At 40.2% G+C, this 23869-nt stretch overlaps 2 protein-coding genes across 2 annotated transcripts; both read left to right on the top strand.

Moving 5' to 3' along the window:
* Positions 1-3158: 3158 nt before the first annotated feature.
* LOC119743313 (organic cation transporter protein-like) lies at positions 3159-5567 on the top strand. Its single transcript, XM_038219717.1, has 2 exons — positions 3159-4887; positions 5437-5567. Exons 1-2 carry the CDS (start codon positions 3297-3299, stop codon positions 5565-5567), a joined length of 1722 nt encoding a protein of 573 aa, XP_038075645.1. The 5' UTR covers positions 3159-3296.
* Positions 5568-11032: 5465 nt separating this feature from the next.
* Positions 11033-13680, top strand: LOC119743539 (organic cation transporter protein-like). The gene is made up of 2 exons (XM_038219965.1): positions 11033-12817; positions 13350-13680. Exons 1-2 carry the CDS (start codon positions 11227-11229, stop codon positions 13478-13480), a joined length of 1722 nt encoding a protein of 573 aa, XP_038075893.1. The 5' UTR covers positions 11033-11226; the 3' UTR covers positions 13481-13680.
* Positions 13681-23869: the final 10189 nt, after the last annotated feature.

Below are 23869 nucleotides of genomic sequence, written 5' to 3'. Positions count from 1 at the left end.
TTGACTTAGTTTGTAAACTGTTGCAGCGATGCGTTGGGGCATTTGCTCCGAGTACTATATGCGAGCGCAGGTCACAAATGTCTTACGGTGTGGAATCCAGGCCCGCTGAAGGGCCCCGGAAAATTTGGATTCTAGTTGCTCTGTGGTGCAATCTCAGGCGATTCCTGGCCTCTTTTCCCTGAGCCCTGAGTTATTTGAGCAAAAGTTTTAAGATTATAACGAATTTTTCATTGGTTTAAAATATACTCTTGCTTTTTTATGTCTTTTAAGTTTCTTCAGTTCTTCACTTGATAACCATGTATTTCGTCTGCATAGTTATGTTCTTGCATTTCATTTTTGAAAGTGAATTATATAGAGTTAGTTTGTCAACTGTTGCAACAATGGGAAGGGACATCTGCCTCGAGGACTAAAGCGGAGCGCCAATGTCATACGTTGTGTGGTCCGGGGCCTGCTTAAGGGCCCCAGGAAACTTGGGATTCTAGATGCTCTGTGGTGAAATCCGAAGCGATTCCTGGCCCCTCTTTCCCCGAGTTATTTGAGCAAAATAATTCAAGATTATAAGATTTTTTTTATTGGTTTAAAAATACTCTTGCTTATACAAGCCTTTTAAGTTTCTTCTGTATCTCACTTGATAACCATGTATTTTCGTCTGCATAATTATTTTTGTGCATTTTATTTTTGAAAAGGAATTCTATAGACTTTGTAAACTGTTGAAAGGATGCTTTGCTTTCTAATGTTTTGTTTCAAGTTGAAATTTTCAGTTTATCAATAAGAACAAACTGCTTGAACATGTAAATTGAATTCCAGTTTCAAATTAGTGTAATTTAATCAAATTAAAACAGAGGAGCAATTAGGCCTCCATGCACATTGTAAATTCACAGCTCAGATTTATCTCATGACTAATCTCATGCATGTATAATGTAATTGCCCAGACATTTTACAGAAATGTCCTTGGTTTTAATTCAGTCCAGTTTCAATTTCAATGATTAGGGCCTATACATGTACATGTATTTGTAAATAAACCATCGGCGCAGCAAGACAAATTGTATAACACAATCATCACAGTTCCTATACATGCAACTGGTCTCTTACAAAAAATGGTCATCTTGCCTTTTGGCCCCATGATTGCAATTCCCACATGGTACGACACATTTTGAAGGTGGATTCGTCATTTGGTTATGTAAAAAAATACAGGCTTTTCTGCAAAGTTGCAGAAAAGCCACACAAAAAATTCTCCTCGGTACAACACTCGGACCGTGTGATTTCGAATATTTTGTTCGTACTCTATAGTCGTATAAACTCTTGCATCGAATGTTTGTTGAATCAAATAAGTTGTAGAGTCTCTAATATTTGAAAATTTGCCAACGAACGACGGTATGTTTTTGCCTAGTTCCGGATCGCACGTGCAAGTAGGAACTACACACGCATGCTTTTATGTGACGTATTCTGTGATAGATCAAAGGTCTGTGCGTGTCCGTGCTGTCCCGCCGCAGACAAAAGTTTAAAAATCATTGACGTTAATTCTCTTTTCAATATTTGCTCGAATTCTCCTGAATGAACTGTTTTTCAAAAAATTAAATAATACTTGACCAAAAAATTGATTTTCTTGCGTGATTTTGTTTTTCCAGCAAAGCAGTTTTTGATCGAATCAGAACTGATTAAACTGATCGGGAACTAGGAAAAGTGGCATCGGTACTTTTGACATCGCAAAATCAAAATTAAAAGAGCTTAAAGGGAATGTACATCATTGGCTGTCGCTGTTATTTTCAGAAATGAACTATTTGAGGGGTTAGTATAATAGATCAAATATTGTTAAACTGACATGTTTGAAATTTTGTGTTCGAAAATGCTGGAAAAACCAAGAAAAACAAAAATGTTCAAGTAGTCTGGTTCCTGGACTCAACTAAAGATAAAATGGATCAATTTATAGATGCCAGAAAATTGTAAGGTAAGGGGATCCAGTCTAGCTGGCCTGCACCTGTTCATGAACATGTAACCAATAGCAAACAAAATTTGGACTAAAAAAAGGGTAAATTTGGAGCAGAAGTCGAACAAAAGTTAGGTTTTTCCAACGATGGTTGGCCGACCAGCGTTGGAAATGTATACAAATATACAATTTTCTTGAAAATGACTTCACACCAGGTGCCATAATTTTACAGGTTGCTTTAGACTGTCATTTACCAACATCCTAGTGCGGTATTTCGTAAAAACTTGGTAGTTTTATTTTTCGATGTTTGCAAATGTTGTATATTCCCTTTAAATTTGGAAAATTATTTTTTAGTATTTCCATCACTCAAGGTAAACTTTTTAATCAATGTCACTTGAATTCGTGGATCAGTTGAGCCGAAAACAGCCTGAATGATGTTTGCTATCCGGAATGGGAAAACGACTGTACGATCAAATTTTCCTCCCTTGAACTTCAGAAAGCAACACACCGCGTTCCGTCTAGCTTGCCAGAGCACGTCTCAAGTGCTAAATCTTGCCTTTTGGCGAAACCTGCTGACTGTTTTTGTCCTAAGAACAAAAGGGCCTGTCATATTATATGCACTCCCATAGGAGACTTTACGGCAACCAAAAAATTAAATTAATTTAACAATCATAGCGAGGATGCAAGAAAATGACAATGATCTCTAATGTCCCCTACATGACCTTTGACCTCAACCTCCCAGAGAAGAATTGTCTCTTGCCACCCAAGGCTCACTGCTTCAAAGTTTCATCAGAATCCATCAGAGCATGTACAATGTTACAAACGTTCTTCAAAAACTCAACCTAAACTTTTATGAATTAATCAATTATTGACCTCAGCTGACCTTTGACACACGACCTTTCACCTGAAAAATACTCCACATTATCTTCGACCCTCAGTGGTCCTTGCATCCAAGTTTTATGGAATTCAGTCGGGTACTTGGAAAATGAGAGTAATTTGAAAAACCTGAACACGGGCATACGCGCATACAGTCCTATACAGAATTGAGTGACACAAAAAACCCAGTTCTGTAAGAGGTCACAAAAGTTGTTAAATATGTGTATTTATATAATTATTCTTTGTGCTTTCAATGCTTTCATAGACTACTGTACATAAAGCACAGCCTGTTATGCTTGATGGGGTGAAATACCCAGACAACAATACACATACTCTGCTTGAGCAATGCACAGGTCCTATTCACAGATTGGATTCATGGGTTAAAAGGGCAGTAGTTCGTTTTGCCTGAGGGAATTAACACACCCTTCCGCATGCATCAGCTCAGCTCAAACTTTTCATGCTGACACACTGATCAAGTACTGAAGAATTCAACATGCATTACGAGGACATTTTGAATCATATCGGGCCTTTTGGCAAGTACCAGAAACTGCTGGTGTTTGCCTTGTTTTTGGTTATTATTCCACCTCCCTTTCACTTCATAGGGCAGGTGTTCCTAGCTGCTAACACCGATCACTGGTGTGCAGTACCAGCCAGCCAGGTGATCAACTGCAGCCAACTCCAGCTGGCTGAGTGTCAGGAAGAGCAGAAGAGCTACAGTATTCCCTATGAGATTGATGATGATGGAAACAAAGTCTACTCCTCGTGTGAGCGGTATGTCATGAATGATGAAGACGTAGGAAGAAACATGAGTTTTAATTCAATGGACGTCATCTCCTGCGATGCTGGCTGGAAATTTGATCACTCAAGCTACAAGTCCACCATCAATGAAGACTTCAGCTTGGTCTGTGACAGACAGGATCTACCTGCCTATGCCCAGTCAGTTTGGTTTGCAGGATTGCTGGTTGGTTCCTTGGTGTGGGGTTATGTGGGCGACTGGATTGGTAGAAGAAAGACCTTCATTTTAACTGTCATTCTGGTCACAATTTCAGCGACTGTTACATCTTTTGTGCCCAACTTTACTGCCTACACTGCGATGCGCTTCATTACAGCAGCCTGTGCTTATGGTGGAAGTCTCATGATATATGTCTTAGCTTCTGAAATAGTTGGTCCTAAAAATCGTGTAGGGGCAACAACTGTGCTACTTCTAGCCTTTCCTGTAGGTTACATGATTCTGTCCCTTCTGGCATTCCTTCTGAGAGAATGGCGCCACCTACAGTTAGCTATATCACTCCCTTTCGTCCTGACATTTCTTGTGATCATTGTGTTCCCTGAATCTCCTCGCTGGCTGATAACAAAAGGCAGATACAAAGAAGCTACCAAAATCATTGAAAAGATGGCTAAAGTGAATGGTACCGAGGCTCCAGAAGACTTACTGGACAAACTGAGTGAAGACAGCAAAGGAGACAAGAAGCAGCCTTCTCGCATCCCCGTCACCCAACTTGATCTGATCCGCACTCCCAACCTCCGCAAGAAAACTCTCATCCTTTGGGTTGACTGGTTTGTTGTCAACATGGTGTATTATGGACTATCTCTGAGTACCTCTGCCTTGGGGGTAGATGATTACCTTGCTGCCTTTGTCTCTGGAGCCATAGAGATACCTAGTAATCTTTTCTGTTGGTACGTGATGAACCGTTTTGGCAGACGCATTACCCTAGTTGCCTTCTACATCTTTGGTGGAGTGTTTTGCCTCATTACAATCTTCATTCCTCTTGGAGCTGCCAGAGCTGCAGTTGCCATGTTGGGCAAATTTGCAATCACTGCAGCATTCGGTCACATCTACATCTACTCTCTTGAAATCTATCCAACCATCATCCGGAGTGTCGGCATGGGTACATCTTCCATGGTGGCTCGTGTTAGTGGCATCCTCTGTCCTATCATCTTGATCCTGGGCAAGTACTGGGAACCACTACCTCTCTGTGTCTTTGGAGGAAGTGCCATCATTGCTGGAGTCCTGTCTCTGATGCTCCCAGAGACCATGGGATACAGTCTACCTGATACCATTCAGGATGGAGAGAACTTCGGCAGTAAGTCACACAATCATTTACTCTAGCTCCTATCACTTTTTCTCATCCTTTGCTTGGGCTGAGGTTTGAAAGCGGCATTCCCCATGCTATTTCATCCCGAATAATAGATTCCTTTTCTAAATCGCTATGTTTCTAGCACTTCAAAAGCTATTCTTTTGTGAATGAGAAATTGACCCCCAAAAGATCAGCCAATATAATTAGTTACTGAATTATCACTGGTTCCCGTCTCACAATCAGTATCAATATATGTGCGGACCGCGAGCCAGTCTGCTCGCAAAGTGGATCTGTCTGTGCCCGAAACAAAACGAAACACTTTCAGAGGTTTGGAGACTTCTAAAAAAAGGGGGAAAAGAGGTTTTTTTTGGTTGGAATAAAATGTACGCGTTGAATATTATTCGTAAAAAAAGAATGATTTTTTTTTTTGCAGAGCATAGGGAACACAACTTAAATCGAATGTACTTTCTGAAAAGACCCTAAATGTGCCACAGTTCAAAATGTGCTACAATTTTTTAACTACAGCACTTTCTTGTTTACTTTCTGGTAAAACAGAGGGAAGAAGCTTCCAGCTTTGCGTCAAGGGTAATGATGATGGAGAGAATGAGAGTCCCACTCAAGCTCCTATCGACTACCTGCCACTATCCACAATGGATCAAACTCCCAAGCAACCTGTGGATGTCTGAATACAGGCGCGGATCCAGGATTTCTTTAGACGGGGGGCACACCTTTGGAGCAACTAATGTGAGCACAAGGCGCGAAGCCCTTATGGTGCTGGGTCTTGGGCCCGCTTAAGAACCCCGAAAAACTTTGGATTCTAGATGCTCTGTGCTGCAATCTGAGGCGTTTCCTGGCCCCTTTCCCCTGAATTATTTAAGCAAAATTTTATTAGATCATAAGGATTGTTTTAAATATACTCTTGCTTTTACAAATTGTAAGTTACTGGTGTAGTTCAAAGTTGAAAACCATGTATTTTCGTCTTGATATTGGAATTGTATTGACTTAGTTTGTAAACTGTTGCAGCGATGCGTTGGGGCATTTGCTCCGAGGACTATATGTGAGCGCAGATCACAAATGTCTTACGGCATGGGGTCCGGGCCCGCTGAAGAGCCCCGAGAAATTTTGGATTCTAGATGCTCTGTGGTGCAATCTCAGGCGATTCCTGGCCCCTTTTCCCCTAGCCCTGAGTTATTTGAGCAAAATTTGTAAGATTATAAGGGTTTTCTCATTGGTTTAAAATATACTCTTGCTTTTGTATGTCTTTTAAATTTCTTCGGTTCTTCACTTGATAACCATGTATTTTCGTCTGCATAATTATGGTCTTGCATTTTGTTTTTGAAAATGAATTATATAGAGTTAGTTTGTCAACTGTTGTAACTATGCGAAGGGACATCTGCCTCGAGGATTAAAGCGGAGGGCAAATGTCATACGTTGTGTTGCCTGCTTAAGGGCCCCAGGAAACTTTGGATTCTAGATGCTCTGTGGTGAAATCCGAAACGATTCCTGGCCCCTCTTTCCCTGAGCTATTTGAGCAAAAAAAAATTGAAGATTTTTTTTATTGGTTAAAAATACTCTTGATTTACAAGCTTTTTGATAACCATGTATTTTCGTCTGCATAATTATTTTCGTGCATTTTATGTTTGAAAAGGAATTCTATGGACTTAGTTTCTAAACTGTAGCAAGGAAGCTTTGCTTTCTAATGTTTTGTTTCAAGTTGAAATTTTCAGTTTATCAATAAGAACAAACTGCTTTAACATGTAAATTGAATTCAAGTTTTTATTATAAGATGGAATTATTTGCGGCGGGGTGATATAAATCAAATTAGGTTTTGCCCTTCACCGACATTTAAACACTGTATACTCAGTGTGTTACCTCCCGAGTGAAAGTTGGAAAAAATCACTCGGGTGGGACTCGAATCCACGACCTCCTGCTTTCTAGTGCAGATGTCTTACCACTTGCCCCGCCGGACTTCTTTTTCAGACTCTTCTCTTTCCACCCATACACTTTGGCACTTTCAGAAATCCGATCGACTTCAGACTTGGCACACAGTTAGGCCACCACCTGAAGATGTATGCTGAAGATTTTCATCGCGATGATGTAATCAGGTGTCAAGTTACACCACATTAAAGATGCATTTGTTTCTCCATAGGTTTTGTACACGTTTTCTTCAAACCATACACTTTGGCACTTAATACTACTGGCAGATGTTATGGAGTCATCAAACCATACACTGGAGCATTTTTACAACTGTCAACGGGATTGAATGTCAGTCACTCCATCCCCCAACCACCTAAACCATATGTAGCTGATTGTATACAGTATATTTTTGCGAACATCAGACCCTTCTATTTTCAGGGAGGAAATTTAATACAACTTGTTCATGGGGTTGTTGTATTGGAGAAAAATGTATTGCTACAACCGTTCAGTTTATAGGCAGCACATGTATATTCTAAGGCAGTGAATAAAATAGTTTTCCTGGTTTTTGTTTTTTTAAGGGGTCATTTAATTTATGAAAGTTTCAAAGACATTCCCAAGTTCACACATATCTGCTATGCTTGTGTAGCATGAAACAAAATAAATAAAACACCGAAGACGACCATGAATATCACAAGAGGGTATGACCCACCACTGCAACTTTGTTAACCAGTCGAGTTAGCTACTGATAGTTCCCCAGCCCATATGGCAGACGTTGATACCAAATTCACTTCTACACACCCCACTAATTTCGGAACCCTTCACATAGACATGTACATGTACATCAGACTTCGGTATCATACACATGTACATATGTAGCTATGTGTACAGTATCAGAATTGGATGAAACTCCTACATGACTATCTCTCTAAAACAACTGTCAAAACAGCTATGTGTCTGTTCACAATTCTAGTTTAAATTATGGAATTTCATAAATTAACTTTTTCTGCTGATACACATTGTTCGGTCCGTGGAAGGTCGTATTAGCAGGCCCGTCGCCAGCCCTGAACTTCAGGGGGCCATTGTATCAAATAAGGGGGCCCACTACCATAAAAAATACAAAATGCATTTATGTATGACTTTTGCCGTGGGGGGGGGGGGGGGGGGCAAGTGCTCACCAAGGGGGGCCCAGCCCCACTAGGCCACCCCTTGGCGACGGGCCTGTGTAGTAGGACAAAAAATTGTAAAAGTCAAATTTAGATTTTTCGGGTAACCGATAAAGCATGGAAATATCTTTCATACAGTGGCGTAGCCAGGAATTTTCAATTGGGGGGCGCTGGAACATTTCATTGGGGGGGGGGGGGGGCGTCATGTAGGGGCGTTAATCGCTTCTCAAAAGTGGGGGGGGGGGGCCATACCTTGATCAGAACTGATGCGGGCGCGAAGCGCGAAGCCCGTACGGCGTGGGGGTCGGGGCCCACTTAAGGGCCCCAAAAAAATTGGATTCTAGATGTTCTTTGGTGTGATCTGAAGCAATTTCTTACCACTTTCCTCCATGCTTTAACTAATATCTTCTTAGCAAAAGATAATTATTTGAACATCGTATTTGAGGTTGGAGTCATTGAATCAGCCATCGGTATTCTGAGCTATATGCGTGGGGTTCGGGGCCCGCTTAAGGGCCCCGAAAAAATTGGATTCTCGATGCTCTGTGGTGTGATTTGAGGCAATTTCTTACCACTTTAACCAAAAATTATCTTAGCACAAAAGATAATAATTTAAACATATTTTTCGAGGTTTTCTCAGCTAAAGGCATAAGAAAATTTTTTGAACATTGTTTTCGAGGTTGGAGTCATTGAATCAGCTACCAGAATTCTGAGCTATAGGCGTGGGTTCGGGGCCCGCCTAAGGGCCCCGACAAATTTTGGATTCTAAATGCTCTGTGGTGCTATCTGAGGCAATTTCTGACCACTTTAACCAATATTTTCTAAGCAAAAGATACATTGTAGTACATAATAGGGCCCTGTAAATGAGACACGAGTTCAAAAATCTGGGGGGGGGGGACATTTGATATTGTGTCCCCCACCCTTCAAAAAGTAGGGGGGGGGGGCTACGCCACTGCTTTCATATGATTAACATTTTGTCTCAAAAGGCTAACAGTAAACAAAATTTGTAAGGAAGTTTTTCATTATTAGTTCCCGGCAAAAGGTCGTCAGCGTGTAATTCTAATGTAACAATATATGTTCCAAGTGAGCTAACGTCCCACTCAAGTGGGTACGCAATGCCAAGTTGGTTCCCAGCAAAAGATCATTGTGATTTAACATGCCGCTTATAAGCACACGTTTAAGGCAGATGAAGTTTCCGGTAAAAGGTCGTAACCAATAAAATAAGGGGCCCACTACCATAAAAAATACAAAATACAAATTGAATTAACTTTAAAAGTAAGTAATATTTTGAAATTAATATGCACAGTATTATTGCAATTATTAACAACTTTTATGCGTCCAAATTTCAGCCTTACATGTATGTGATATTTAATTTAGAAATGGGAGCACAAAACCTTTCAACTTGATTATCTCCAAAAGTGCTTTTTGCGTGCCTGAGCAACTTGCGACCTTTTACTTGGCACACGACAATATATGGTTTGTTTCAGTATTTTAAATATTTTTAAAAATTATATTGGATCATTTTAAAATAGATATTGATGCAACTGGTCTCTTTCAAAAAATGGTCATCTTGCCTTTTGGCGCCATGATTGCAATTCCCACATGGTACGACACATTTTGAAGGTGGATTCGTCATTTGGTTATGTAAAAAAATACAGGCTTTTCTGCAAAGTTGCAGAAAAGCCACACAAAAAAATCTCCTCGGTACAACACTCGGACTGTGTGATTTCGAATAATTTGTTCGTACTCTATAGTCGTATAAACTCTTGCATCGAATGTTTGTTGAATCAAATAAGTTGTAGAGTCTGTAATATTTGAAAATTTGCTAAGGAATGACGATATGTTTTTGCCTAGTTCCGGATCGCACGTGCAAGTAGGAACTACACGTGCATTAATTGCTTTTATGTGACGTATTCTGTGATGGGTCAAAGGTTTTGGTCTGTGCGTGTTCGTGCCGTCCCGCTGCAGACAAAAGTTTAAAAATCATTTACATTAATTCTCTTTTCAATATTTGCTGGAATTCTCTTGAATGAACTGTTTTTCAAAAAATTAAATAATACTTTTTCAGAAAATTGATTTTCTTGCGTGATTTTGTTTTTCGAGCGAAGCAGTTTTTGATCAATTCAGAACTGATTGAACTGATCCAGAAATGGGAAAAGTGGCATCGGTACTTTTGACGTAGCAAAGTCAACATTAAAAGAGCTTAAATTTGGAAAATTATTTTGTAGTATCTCCATCACTCAAGGTAAACTTTTTAATCAATGTCACTTGAATTTGTGGATCAATTGAGCCGAAAAAAGACTGAATGATGTTTCCCATCCGGAATGGGAAAACGACTGTACGATCAAATGTTCCTCGCTTGAACTTCAGAAAGCAACACACCAATTTTACAATCTAGCTTGCCAGAGCACGTCTCGAGTGCTAAATCTTGAATTTTGGCAATACCTGCTGACTGTTTTTGTCTTAAGAACAAAAGGGCCTGTCACATTTTACTTTACGGCGACCAAAAATATGAAATTAATTAAACAATCGCAGCGAGGATGCAAGAAAACGACAATGATCTCTAATGTCCCCTACATGACCTCTGACCTCAACCTCCCAGAGAAGAATTGTCTCTTGCCACCCAAGGCTCACTGCTTCAAAGTTTCATCAGAATCCATCACAGCATGTACAATATTAAAAAGTTTCTCCAGAAATTTAACCTAAACTTCTATGAATTAATCAATTATTGACCTCAGCTGACCTTTGATATTCGACCTTTCACCTGAAAAATACCCCACATTATCTTTTACACTCAGTGACACCTGCGTACAAGTTTTATGGAATTCAGTCTGGTACTCGGGAAATGATAGCAATTTGAAAAACCTGAACATGTACAATGTACGGGCATACCGTTATGCAGTCCTACAGAATTGAGTGACACAAAAACCCCAGCTGTTTGCGAGGTCACAAAAGTCATAATATATGTGTATTTCTATATCTTTGTGCTTCCAATGCTAATGCAGAAAACAGTGCTAGACTACTTTGTGATTGCGGGATTATATACACCGACAACTACGGTTCGGCAATGCCATACAGATCTTTGTTACTTCCAATGCTAATGCAGACTACAGTGCTTGACTACTTTATGCTTGAGTAAACACATATACTGGATTCATCTGTAGGTTAAAAGGACGGTGGTTGGTAAAGGGAACACACCCTTCTATATGGAACAGCTCAGCTCATACTTTTGAGGCTGACACACTGATCAAGTACTGAAGAATTCAACATGCAGTACGAGGACATTTTGAATCATATCGGGCCTTTTGGCAAGTACCAGAAACTGCTGGTGTGTGCCTTGTTTTTGGTTATTATTCCACCTCCCTTTCACTTCATAGGGCAGGTGTTCCTGGCTGCTAACACCGATCACTGGTGTGCAGTACCAGCCAGCCAGGTGATCAACTGCAGCCAACTCCAGCTGGCTGAGTGTCAGGAAGAGCAGAAGAGCTACAGTATTCCCTATGAGATTGATGATGATGGAAACAAAGTCTACTCCTCGTGTGAGCGGTATGTCATGAATGATGAAGACGTTGGTAGAAACATGAGTTTTAATTCAACGGACGTCATCTCCTGCGATGCTGGCTGGGAATTTGATCACTCACGCTACAAGTCTACCATCAATGAAGATTTCAGCTTGGTCTGTGACAGAAAGGATCTACCTGCCTATGCCCAGTCAGTTTGGTTTGCAGGATTGCTGGTTGGTTCTTTGGTATGGGGTTCTGTGGGCGACTGGATTGGTAGGAGAAAGACCTTTATTTTAAATGTCATTCTTGTCACAATTTCATCGACTGTTACATCTTTTGTGCCCAACTTTACTGCCTACGCTGCCATGCGCTTCTTTACAGCAGCCTGTGCTTATGGTGGAAGTCTCATGTTATATGTCTTAGCTTCTGAAATAGTTGGTCCTAAAAATCGTGTAGGTACAACAACTGTGCTATTTCTAGTCTTTGCTGTAGGTTACATGATTCTGTCCCTTCTGGCATTCCTTCTGAGAGAATGGCGCCACCTACAGTTAGCTATATCACTCCCCTTCGTCCTGACTTTTCTTGTGATCATTGTGTTCCCTGAATCTCCTCGCTGGCTGATAACAAAAGGCAGATACAAAGAAGCTACCAAAATCATTGAAAAGATAGCTCAAGTGAATGGTACCGAGGCTCCAGAAGACTTACTGAACAAACTGAGTGAAGACAGCAAAGAAGACAAGAAGCAGCCTTCTCGCATCCCTGTCACCCAACTTGATCTGATCCGTACTCCCAACCTACGCAAGAAAACTCTCATCCTTTGGGTTGACTGGTTTGTTGTCAACATGGTGTATTATGGACTATCTCTGAGTACCTCTGCCTTGGGGGTAGATGATTACCTTGCTGCCTTTGTCTCTGGAGCCATAGAGATACCTAGCTATCTTTTCTGTTGGTACGTGATGAACCGTTTTGGCAGACGCATTACCCTAGTTGCCTTCTACATTTTTGGTGGAGTGTTTTGCCTCATAACAATCTTCATTCCTCTTGGAGCTGCCAGAGCTGCAGTTGCCATGTTCGGCAAATTTGCAATCACTGCAGCATTCGGTCACATCTACATCTACTCTCTTGAAATCTATCCAACCAGCATCCGGAGTATCGGCATTGGTACATCTTCCATGATGGCTCGTGTTAGTGGCATCCTCTGTCCTATCATCTTGAACCTGGGCAAGTACTGGAAACCACTACCTCTCTGTGTCTTTGGAGGAAGTGCCATCATTGCTGGAGTCTTGTCTCTGATGCTTCCAGAGACCATGGGATACAGTCTGCCAGATACCATTCAGGATGGAGAGAACTTCGGCAGTAAGTCATACAATCATTTACTCTCCTGTCACCTTTTCTCATCCTTTAATTGGTCTGAAGTTTGAAAGCGGCATTCCCCGTGCTATTTCATACCGAATAATAGATTCCTTTTCTAAATTGCTATTTTTCTAGCACTTCAAAAGTTATTCACTGGTGAATGAGAAATTGACCCCCAAAAGATCAGCCAATATAATTAGTTCTTAAATTATCACTGGTTCCCGCCCAACAATCAATATAAAAATATGTGCGGACCGCGAGCCAGTCTGCTCGCAAAGTAGATCTGTCTGTGCCCGAAACACTTTCAGAGAATTGGAGACTTCTAAAAAAAAGGGGAAAAGAGGGTTTTTTGGTTTGAAGAAAACGTACAAGTTAAAAATTATTAAAAAAAAAAAATTATTTATTGCAGAGCATGGGGAACGCAACTTTCATCGAATGTACTTTCTGAAAAGACCCTAAATGTGCCACAGTTCCTAAATGTGCTTCAATTTTTCAACTACAGCACGTTTTTCTTGTTCACTTTCTGGTATAACAGAGGGAAGAAGCTTCCAGCTTTGCATCAAGGGCAATGATGATGGAGAGAATGAGAGTCCCACTCAAGCTCCTATCAACTACCTGCCACTATCCACAAAGGATCAAACTCCCAAGCAACCTGTGGGTGTCTGAATGGTTTGAAGTATTGTGTTGTTTTAACTTGATACATATATGGTTGGTTTATGCATTTTTACTATTTCTTAAAAATTATTTTGGATATTTTTAAAAGGGAAAATGGTTTGAAGTTATGATTTTGTGTAGCTTGCTTATACAGGGTGAGTAAAAAAAAACTAAAACCTTAATGTCAGGACTCGGGACTATTGTTTTAGTTAAGTTATGCCTGTAGCACTTTTAAAATCTGTGTATTCTTTTAGCAAAACGAAAACAATTCACACATATGTGATTTGTTTTTGTTTTGCTGAAAGAACACTTACCTAGTAGTAAGGGAGGCGGGGGTGCTGGACTTTGTCATAGGTCTGTGGGTAGTACAGGGCCATTAATGAGAAGTCAGGGTACCAGACTTTGTCATAGGTCTGTGGGTAGTACAGGGCCAATGGGAAATCCCCGATCTCAAGGAAAAAAAAAAATAAAAAAAATCCTGACGCCGGGAGAGAGAGAGAGAGAAAAAAAAAAAAATATCTGACGCCGGGAGAGAGAAAAAAAAAAAAAAAAAAAATCCTGACGCCGGGAGAGAGAGAGAAAAAAAAAATATCTGACGCCGGGAGAAAAAAAAAAAAAAAAAAAAAAAAATCTGTAATCGCTAAAATGAGGTGATGTCACCACCACGTGACCTTGAAAAATGTGGGAGTCACCACCACGTGACCTTGAAACGTGTTGAGGCACGATAAAATTTTGGCGTAAACAACGCGACCTTGAAACGTGTTGAGGCACGAATGAGGTGAGTCTGACACCGCGTTCCCACTTGAATTGGGAAAAGGTGGATCAAGATCCAGCATTTTGGTGTGATCGTTATCTTACCGCAACGAAACCGCAAGTCGCGTTTCCACTTATGCTTGATCCACCTTTTCGTACGGAAATGTTGGGTCCGAAAGGTCACTGAGTTCGGAATTACGCGCGCTCTGTGGGAGTGCCATTGTTGCATGGTTGCATGCTAGGCCAGGATGGGTCAGTTTTCAAATAGCACTATCAGAATTCACCGACAAAAATTACGCGAATTCACCAACATAAATCAGGGATCCGAAGAGGATTCGTGCGTGCATAAATTAACAGGTGAAATCCAACAGAGCCGCTCATTGTGTGACATCACGGCAGAAACCAATGCATCGATAAGGGATTCCCTGGTTCTGAAGCTTCTCATTGGTTAGAAACGGTCACAAGATGTACTACGACATCAATTTCCAATTTTCTATAATCAATACTTCAGATTTGTCACCTCCGTACGTACCGCGTTATCGGCACTATTCTCATCGCATACTCGTACGCTTTTCCATGATTCTGTGCCATAGTGAAGTCTTTTGGTGAGTGCGGACTCAGAGTCATTTATGGATGGAAAAACAAGTAAAATTTCAGGAATGAAAAAGGTTTAGTAATGGACGAACACGCAACAAAAATAAAGCCTATATAGTGTAGTTTAGGATACCACGTGCGCTTTTGCATGCGCGGTGCTAGCCCGTAGTTCAGCGGTTGTTTATTGTGCATGTTGTATACGCTGGAAATGTTCACATGAGCTACACGCCTGAAAACGTGTTTCTTCGTTCATGAGACCGCAACATTTTCGCGCCACTCGTGCACCGGGCGGATGTTAACAGGTCAAATTGCCGGATCAGATCCACCTTTTGCGTTCCCATCTGATCGTGATCCGGCAATTGCCGGATCTGATCCACCAATTGGGGGATCTGTATCCTGGTCCAGAGGTGGATCAGAAAAGGTGGATCTGATCCTGATCCACCTTATAACGGTTAGCGTTCCCACTACACACAATTGCCGGATCTGATCCACCAATTGGGGGATCTGATCCGGCAATTTGCCAAAAGGTGGATCAGATCCCCCAATTGGTGGATCAAGTGGGAACGGGGTCTGATTGCTTATAAATCTAAAGTCTGTCTTCCAAAAAAAATGAGAAAAAAAATATTATATTTCCTATAATAAAATGGAGAGTAATATGTTTAGACCAACCGTCAAAGGATATTCTAAATGGAACAAAGCCACACTGCGTGATTACGTGCAGCGGTATAGTATACCACACAATGAAAATGTTTCTCTTACTCGTAAAGTTTACATCGAGGGGATAAAACATTATGAAAGTCAATTTAAAAACTTGAGGAAAAAGACACTACATGAGCTCAAACAGATTGTAGACGAACACAATCTAGAATACGTACCGACGGGTTATAAAGGACGAGTTTTGAAAAAAGATTTAATCTCAACGATTAAAACATACAGACAACCCGAATACTTTACAGAGTCAGATTTTAGAGAAACGAGAAGGTTTAGAAATTACTACAGAAACTGGGAATTAAACCCCAGACTTTATAACCACGATTTAATCAAGTTTTTTGATTCGCACAAGGAACAAATAGTCAATAAAATCAAGTCTGAATTGAGAGAGCTGAGAGGTTTAAAAATGGAGCTCACAATCAAAATAAAATACGAAAAAACCAAACCGGATGGTACGATCGAAACGATCGAAGCTATTCATTATAGCAAGCCAAAAGCCGTTTTAAATCAAAGTCAAATAAAACAGGCTTTAAAAGAAGAGATCGAAGAGCTATTCAAAAAGGATGAAAGGTATACGAATCAAGGATCGGGTTGGGTTTTAAAAAAGATAATGGCGTTATACATCAACATCAACAGATATAATCCAGCGAGAGGTAGTTCCTACATAGACCTACCCGAATATCTTAAAATTAAGAAGGCGATGATCAACATCAAAAACAAAGACGATGAGTGTTTGAGATGGTGTTTGAGAGCTGCTCTTGAGTTGTATACGGATAAAGTAAAAAATCAAATAAGAAATAATCTTAATTATAAAATTCATAAAGAAGAACCTGTTGTATACACCAAAGACGACGGACTCAGTTTTAAAGGCGTTGACTTTCCGACACCACTCGATCAGATAGCCAAGATAGAAAGACAAAATAATTTATCGATAAACGTATATGGTTATGAGGGTGAGATATATCCATTATACGTGTCTAAAAACTACGGGGCAAAAGAGATCGATCTGCTTTTGATTTCTAAAGGTGACAAGCATCACTATTGTTGGATAAAATATTTTACGAGGTTGATGTATGACGTTACGAAACATAAATGTAAGAAATATTTTTGTCGAAGATGTCTATGTCATTTTACCAATCAAAACAAATTAGACAGACATATCGCCGATTGTAAGGGTATAGATGCACATCCATCAAAGATTGTATTTCCTATGGGTAAACCAAAATACATAGACGGGCAACCAAGTGAAGAGAGAGACGTACCGATATTAGAATTTAAAAACTATAGGCACAAACAAAAAGCACCATTTGTCATTTATGCCGACTTTGAATCCATATTACAAACAACAACATCCACAGATAAAGAGACAAACACAATAAAGATTAACGTTCACAAAGCTAGCGGTTATTCGCTAGTTGTCGTCCGATGCGACGGTAAAAATGTGTATCAAGAGACTTATAGAGGCAAAGACGCTTCAACTAGATTTATAACAACGCTGTTACAATTACAAAGCGATATTAATTGCATATTTGAAAAACCCCAAACCATGAAATTTAACGAGCGAGCTAAAGACCATCACGATACAACAAACACGTGTTGGATTTGCGAGAAACCAATTTATCCCAATTACTCGAGAAACTGTCAGTGCCAGAAACCCAGGGAACCCAAGACGATAAAACAAATAAAAGAATATCAGTGCAAAAACAAAAAAGGATTTACCGAGTCTAAATGTCTCGACTGTAAAAAGAGAATCAACACATTTAGAAAGGTGAGAGATCACTGCCACGTCACTGGTAAATATAGGGGTGCTGCACACGCTTATTGTAACCTCAAACTACAAATTAAACCCGGTTGTACACCGATACCAGTCTTTTTTCACAATTTACAAAATTACGACGCTCACTTGATCATGCAGGGAATGACAGAATACGATAGTCAAACAGAAATACAAGTGATCGCTAAAAATTCAGAAAAGTATATTTCGTTCTCGATAGGAAATCTACGATTTTTAGACTCGTTTAGTTTTATGGCATCGTCGTTGGATAAATTAGTGAAAGCTTGTCCAAAAGAGTCGTTTCAGCTACTCAAAAAGCATTTTAAACATCCTGACTTGCTATTACAAAAAGGAATTTATCCCTACGAATATATGAACTCGTTTGATAGATTTCAAGAGACCAGCCTACCACCCATCGGCAAGTTTTACAGCAGACTAAAAGACGAACATATATCGCAACAAGACTACGACAGAGCTCAACGCGTGTGGAACGAGTTTAATATACAAAATCTAGGAGAATATCACGACTTGTACGTGACCACCGATACGTTATTACTGGCAGGCGTATTTGAAAACTTTAGAAGAACGTGTATTACAAACTACGGGTTAGATCCAGCCAATTATTTTACCGCACCCGGATTATCCTGGGATGCTCTATTGAAACACTCAGAAGTTAAACTCGAACTATTGCAAGACGTAGACAAACATTTATTTTTTGAAAAAGCAAAACGAGGAGGCATATCGAGCGTGGGTGGAATGAGACATCACAAAGCCAATAATCAATATCTCGATGACTACGATTCAAACAAACCCTCGAGTTATATCGCTTATCTGGATGCCAACAATCTGTACGGTTGGGCTATGAGTCAATATCTACCGTACAGCGATTTTAAATGGACACCCTCGAAACCGTTTACCGAAGAAAGAATATTAACGCTGAAGAAAACGTCAAACACCGGTTATTGCTTTGAAGTAGACCTCGATTACCCGAACGATCTACACACCAAGCATAACGATTTTCCCCTAGCACCAGAAAACATCATCATACCCCAAGAGTGGATGTCTGATTATCAAAACGAATTATTAGATACCGAACCTAGTAGCGACGTACAAAAATTAACGTGTACCCTCAATCCAAAACAAAAATACGTGTTGCACTACGTCACGTTACAATTGTATCTCAAACTCGGTTTGAAACTAAAAAAGGTACATCGCGTGTTAAAATTTAAACAAGCGCCTTGGATGAAATCTTACATCGACAAAAACACACAACTCCGAACCAAAGCGACCTCTGATTTTGAGAAAGACTTTTTTAAACTGATGAATAACAGCGTGTTTGGTAAGACGATGGAAAACGTCAGAAACAGGATTGACGGTTACCTACTGAGAGACAATAACGAGAGCGATCAAGAAAAATACAAAAAAATAATTCAAAAACCGAGCTATAAAACAACAACGCCGTTTCCAGAATGTGACCTGTCGTTTGTCGAAACGTACAAGACTAAAACCTTGTTAAACAAACCAATCTACTGCGGAGTGAGTATCTTAGATCTCTCAAAGACGCTGATGTACGATTTTTATTACAATCGATTGAAAGACAAGTACGGAGATCAAATCAGGTTGATGTATACTGATACGGACAGTCTGTTGATTGTCGTTTACACGGATGACATATACGAAGACATACAATCTCACGGGCAACACTACGACTTTTCAAATTACCCAACAGATCATCCTTTGTACAATCCAACCAATAAGAAAGTGATCGGTAAATTTAAAGACGAATTTGGAGGTAAGGTCATTCAAGAAGCCGTTTGTGTAAGACCTAAGATGTACTCGATTTTAGCGGATGACAACAACATCACTCTTAAAAAAGCCAAGGGGGTCACAAAATCGGTCACTGACAAACAATTAAAACACCGGCACTACTACGACTGCATCTTTAAAAATAAATCTAAAACAGAAACGATGACTCACATTCGGTCGGAAAATCACATCCTTTACACCATATCTCAAAATAAACTATCGTTGAGTCCGTTGGATACCAAGAGGTACATTTTATCAGATGGAATACACACGCTCGCTTATGGTCACCGTAATCTAGATATTAATTAGGCGGTAATTGCGTGTCCTCAGATACGACTTGAAGCTCTTGTCTCACAAAACTCCTTTTTGGACCGTTTTGAAGGTAATAAAGAGTAGGACCCGTCGTGACTTTTTTACCGTTAATCATTTTAAATTGACTCGTTCTTTTTTCCACGTTATAAATGTCTACGCTCCAAATGGGATCCGTGGCTCTTCTCGAGGTTCCACCCTCTTGCTCGCCCGGGTAATATAAATATCTAACCATAGCGTCTTGCGGTAATTGTTGCTCTTTTGTTTTAACGGGGTTAGCCGGCGATTGCCGGACCTGTTCTAGTTTAACCGCCTCTGACGGTGCTTTAGCTATTAGTCTCGTCGTTTCATCGTTTATAGCTTTGATCACGCTGGGTAATCGCTCGACCCATTGCGTGTTTCTACTCTCGGGATTTAACATTTCTTGAGCGTACTGATGACCAAACAGTCTCTCGGCTAGCGTTCGGTTAAATCTTTCTACGATACCCTGCGATCGGTGGTTTCCTGGTTCACCTACGATAATCTCGACGTTTTTTGAGGTCATCCATTTTTTAAATGCGCCTTTAAATTCGGTACCGGCATCTACTCTCAACGTTTTAGGGTAACTCAAAGGCGATCTCGCGTAAATCTTGACGATAGCATCCTGGGTAGAATCCGCCGTTTTAGAAACCAAAGGTTCTGCTTCGTGGTATCGACTCGCAACGTCGACAACCGTCAAAGCGTATTTATAAGTCTTGCGTTTTACTTTATCCCAGGGTAGGTATAGCACATCCATTTGGTGAAAGTCGTTTGGTGTTTCAAACTCTCGCGAAGTACTCGTAGGCCTGGGTACATACGCGGGACCCGGTAGATAAATTTGCCAGATCGCTTGTTTTTTAAGCCAATCTCTGATTACCTTTTTATCGAATTTGGTTTTATCGTGTAAATGGTCGACGGCGCTTTCACCTCTCCAATAACCGCTCGGGCTATAATACAGTTTTTGAAGTTTATCCATCATTTACTATAATAATAATTTTAAAAGGCTTTATACATTAAATAGATGGCGTCAGCTGTTGCTATGATGGTTGGAGGTGCGATCATAAACGCCTTAGCTTTTACAGGTTCAAACTTTTTATTTTCAAGTCTAAGGGATGATGGCAGCAAAGAGCGTAAGAGACACGATTTAGCGACAGAACAACTCTCGGCCGCCAAATATCAGTGGCAACGAGAACGAACAAAACGACTCGATTTTCTCAACGAACGTATCAGAAAACAAAATGCCTCTAAAGAAACATTTTCCAACGTAGACCAAGCGTTGCGTTACTACAACGAAATGACCGGAGAAAACGTCGAGTTACCCCGCGAACCCAAACTCGAAGATTTTTACGAGCCTAGCGACCAACAAATAGAAAAAGAACTGGCGTTTATCGCGGGAGGAACGCTATTGGTGGGCTTCTTGGCTTACAGATATCTTTAAATTTAAAACTCGTATAAATAAAATGAATGCGTATGGAAAAAAGCTCAATCCCAGCAGGCTATTAAAAATACCCAGATCTATCAAGGGTGAGAGAAAAGAGGTGGTCATTACCCACAATCCTAGTAGTATATCGGCGGGGCAAACGCTGAGAGTTAAGTTTCCTCAATTGGGCGTAGACGACGTGATCGTACCCGGCACTTGTAAATTAGCTTTTAGTTTAGAACTCGACGGTGGAAGCGACGACAATAGAACCATTTTTGGTAATTTGGCCAGAAATTTAGTCAGCGAAATCAGCGTCAGGCTTCAAGGTCACGAAATTATAAGTTATCGTAACGCCGACGTGTATCACAACTTTAAAGACAATTGGATCAACAGCTCGGCAACTCGAAACATGGCGTACTCGGGCATAGAAAAAGAAAACGTGTCTAAACTAAGAATTGGGGCTGGAGATGCTAACGCGGGCGCCAACAGCGGTAAAGATCAGGCTATCGCGGATGCCTATGGTAACAGATATTGTATTCCCCTAGACATTGACATACTGACTTCGCATCACCCTTTTTACCCCAGCGGTTTAAAACAACCTCTGACGTACGAGATAAAGTTTAACGATCACGAAAAAGTAGTCAACAGTTCAGATACGGCGGCGATGTATTCTATCTCAGACTTGTCTCTCGAATACGAAGTGGTGACCAACAGAGACCTAGCTATCACCATCAGGAATAAACACAAGGGGTTAATGCAATATCTGTTTGATAAAATCCACTCGCTAGAAGTTAGATCCGTCAACAAATCGGACACGCTTTGGAACGTCAGCGTCAATCAACCCATCAGGAGTCTCAAGGGTATTTTGTTTTTGTTTAAAGATCCCGCGGTCAAAAATCCGCAGCGATTTTACAATCCAAAACTAACCAAAACATCGGTGACCGTAGAAGGTAAACCCAATCAACTCTACAGTCAAGGCATGTTTCAGTATCAACACTGGAATGAAATCAACAAGTTCTTTGGAGACAGCGATACCGAAAGCGGGCGCGGAGTAGCTAAAGACTTAAATTTGACGGGTTTTGACCTCGGAGACTACCTAAAAGACAAGTACGGTCTGTGGCTCGATTTTAGAAGTAACGACGACAACTCCGCTCACGGATCCGGTAGGAAACTCGGAGACGGAGGAGGCATCAACATTCAATTTAACAGAGAAGCCGAAAGTCAAGGTGACCTCACGATGTACGTATTTTTGGTCATGGATGCTCAATTGAACTTGGAAGACGGGAATTTTAAATCTCTGTTAAGTTAAAATGACACAACCGCATTGCGCTTTAATCGTCGGCAAAACAAATTCGGGTAAAACCAAATGGATTTTGGATCTGTTAGAGTCAGACTATAAAAATACATTTGAAGCGATAGTCATCATTTGCCCTACCATATTTAAAAACAAAACGTACATCGAAAGAAAGTGGATTCAAGCAGATCCCGAGGTATACCTCTGCGATCCGGATTTGTACAAGATGACGCTCAACGAAGCGATCGATTTTTACAGTAAAATATTCGAAGGTGTTGCCACGCTGTTTATCGTGGACGATTGCTCTTCGGATCAAGAGATTAAATATCGTAAAAAGACGTGCGCGCTAAGCAAGATGGCATTTAGCGGAAGACACATAAATCACAGCTGTTGGTTATTGACCCAAAAGTACAATAGCGTTTTAAAAGATTATAGAGAAAACACGGCTTGGTTGGCGTTATTTTACTGCAAGGATAAAACATCGTTTGATCAAGCGTTAGACGAAAATGACGTCGTACCCATTGAAGAACGAGATTATATAAAACGACGTTTAAGAGATGTGAAATATAGTAAATTGGTCGTATACACCGAACCTCCAGTTAGTTACGAGCTACTTGAGTAGGTTAGTAACTTAACTATTGAGTTGTTGACAACTAACTATTGAGTTGTTGACAACTAACTATTGAGTTGTTGACAACTAACTATTGAGTTGTTTACAACTAACTATTGAGTTGATTACAGCTAACTATTGAGTTGTTTACAGCTAACTATTGAGTTGATTACAGCTAACTATTGAGTTGTTTACAGCTAACTATTGAGTTGATTACAGCTAACTATTGAGTTGTTTACAGCTAACTATTGAGTTGATTACAGCTAACTATTGAGTTGATTACAGCAACCTACTCAACAAACTACACAAGCATAACAATTTGTTAATCAACAAACGTCAACAAAATACATTTTGCTGTTAGTAAATGATAGCAATATTCGAGTATTTGCAGTTTTTGGCTATTATCGTCATATCGATTAATCTATCGTTTTACACCTACGAATACCTTTGCTTTTGTAACAAAGTTGCAACAGCTACAACAAAATTAAATTCGTTTCTAATTAAATGGAAGACCTAAAACTGACTTTAACGAACGAACAAGATCACAACGCAGAACATAAAGATCGTTTGTGCGGTGTCGTAGCAGCCGGAAACTCTAGAAAGTACTTGGGAAAGGAATACACCGTTAAACATATCGAAGCTCTTGACAGTAAAGAACTCGACAAATTATATCATCTGTACGAAACTAAATTTGGAAATGAAATTGTTCAAACCGTTGGTAAATACACTTTAAGTCTATTTTCGAGAGTGTTAGCTGTGGTTACACCCGTACAAGTTTTAGGATATAACGTCACTATAGATTCTGAAGAAGAACTCACCAACGACTTGAGTTCTGATCCTATTATCAGCGCGAGTATGGCTGGTATGTTGAGCGACGTTTGTTACAAGTACGGAACTTTAATATCGCCCCTAGTTGCTACGATAATCACAACAAAACATTTAAAATTTAATAAACCTAATATAATAAATGGAAGATCAGAAAGCAGCGACAGCACCGATCACAGCTCAACCAGCAGAGACAGAGACGCCCCAACCGATAAAAACAACGTCGTCACCGACGGTAACGAGAGTGACCAAGACTAAAAATCCTAAACGAATACAGCAGGGTAAAG

Source organism: Patiria miniata, unplaced genomic scaffold (genome assembly GCF_015706575.1).
Source record: "Patiria miniata isolate m_02_andy unplaced genomic scaffold, ASM1570657v1 HiC_scaffold_6, whole genome shotgun sequence".
NCBI classification, from domain to species: Eukaryota; Metazoa; Echinodermata; class Asteroidea; order Valvatida; family Asterinidae; genus Patiria; species Patiria miniata.
Note: the sequence above shows the minus strand (reverse complement) of the source record. Positions and strands in the feature narration are given on the sequence as shown.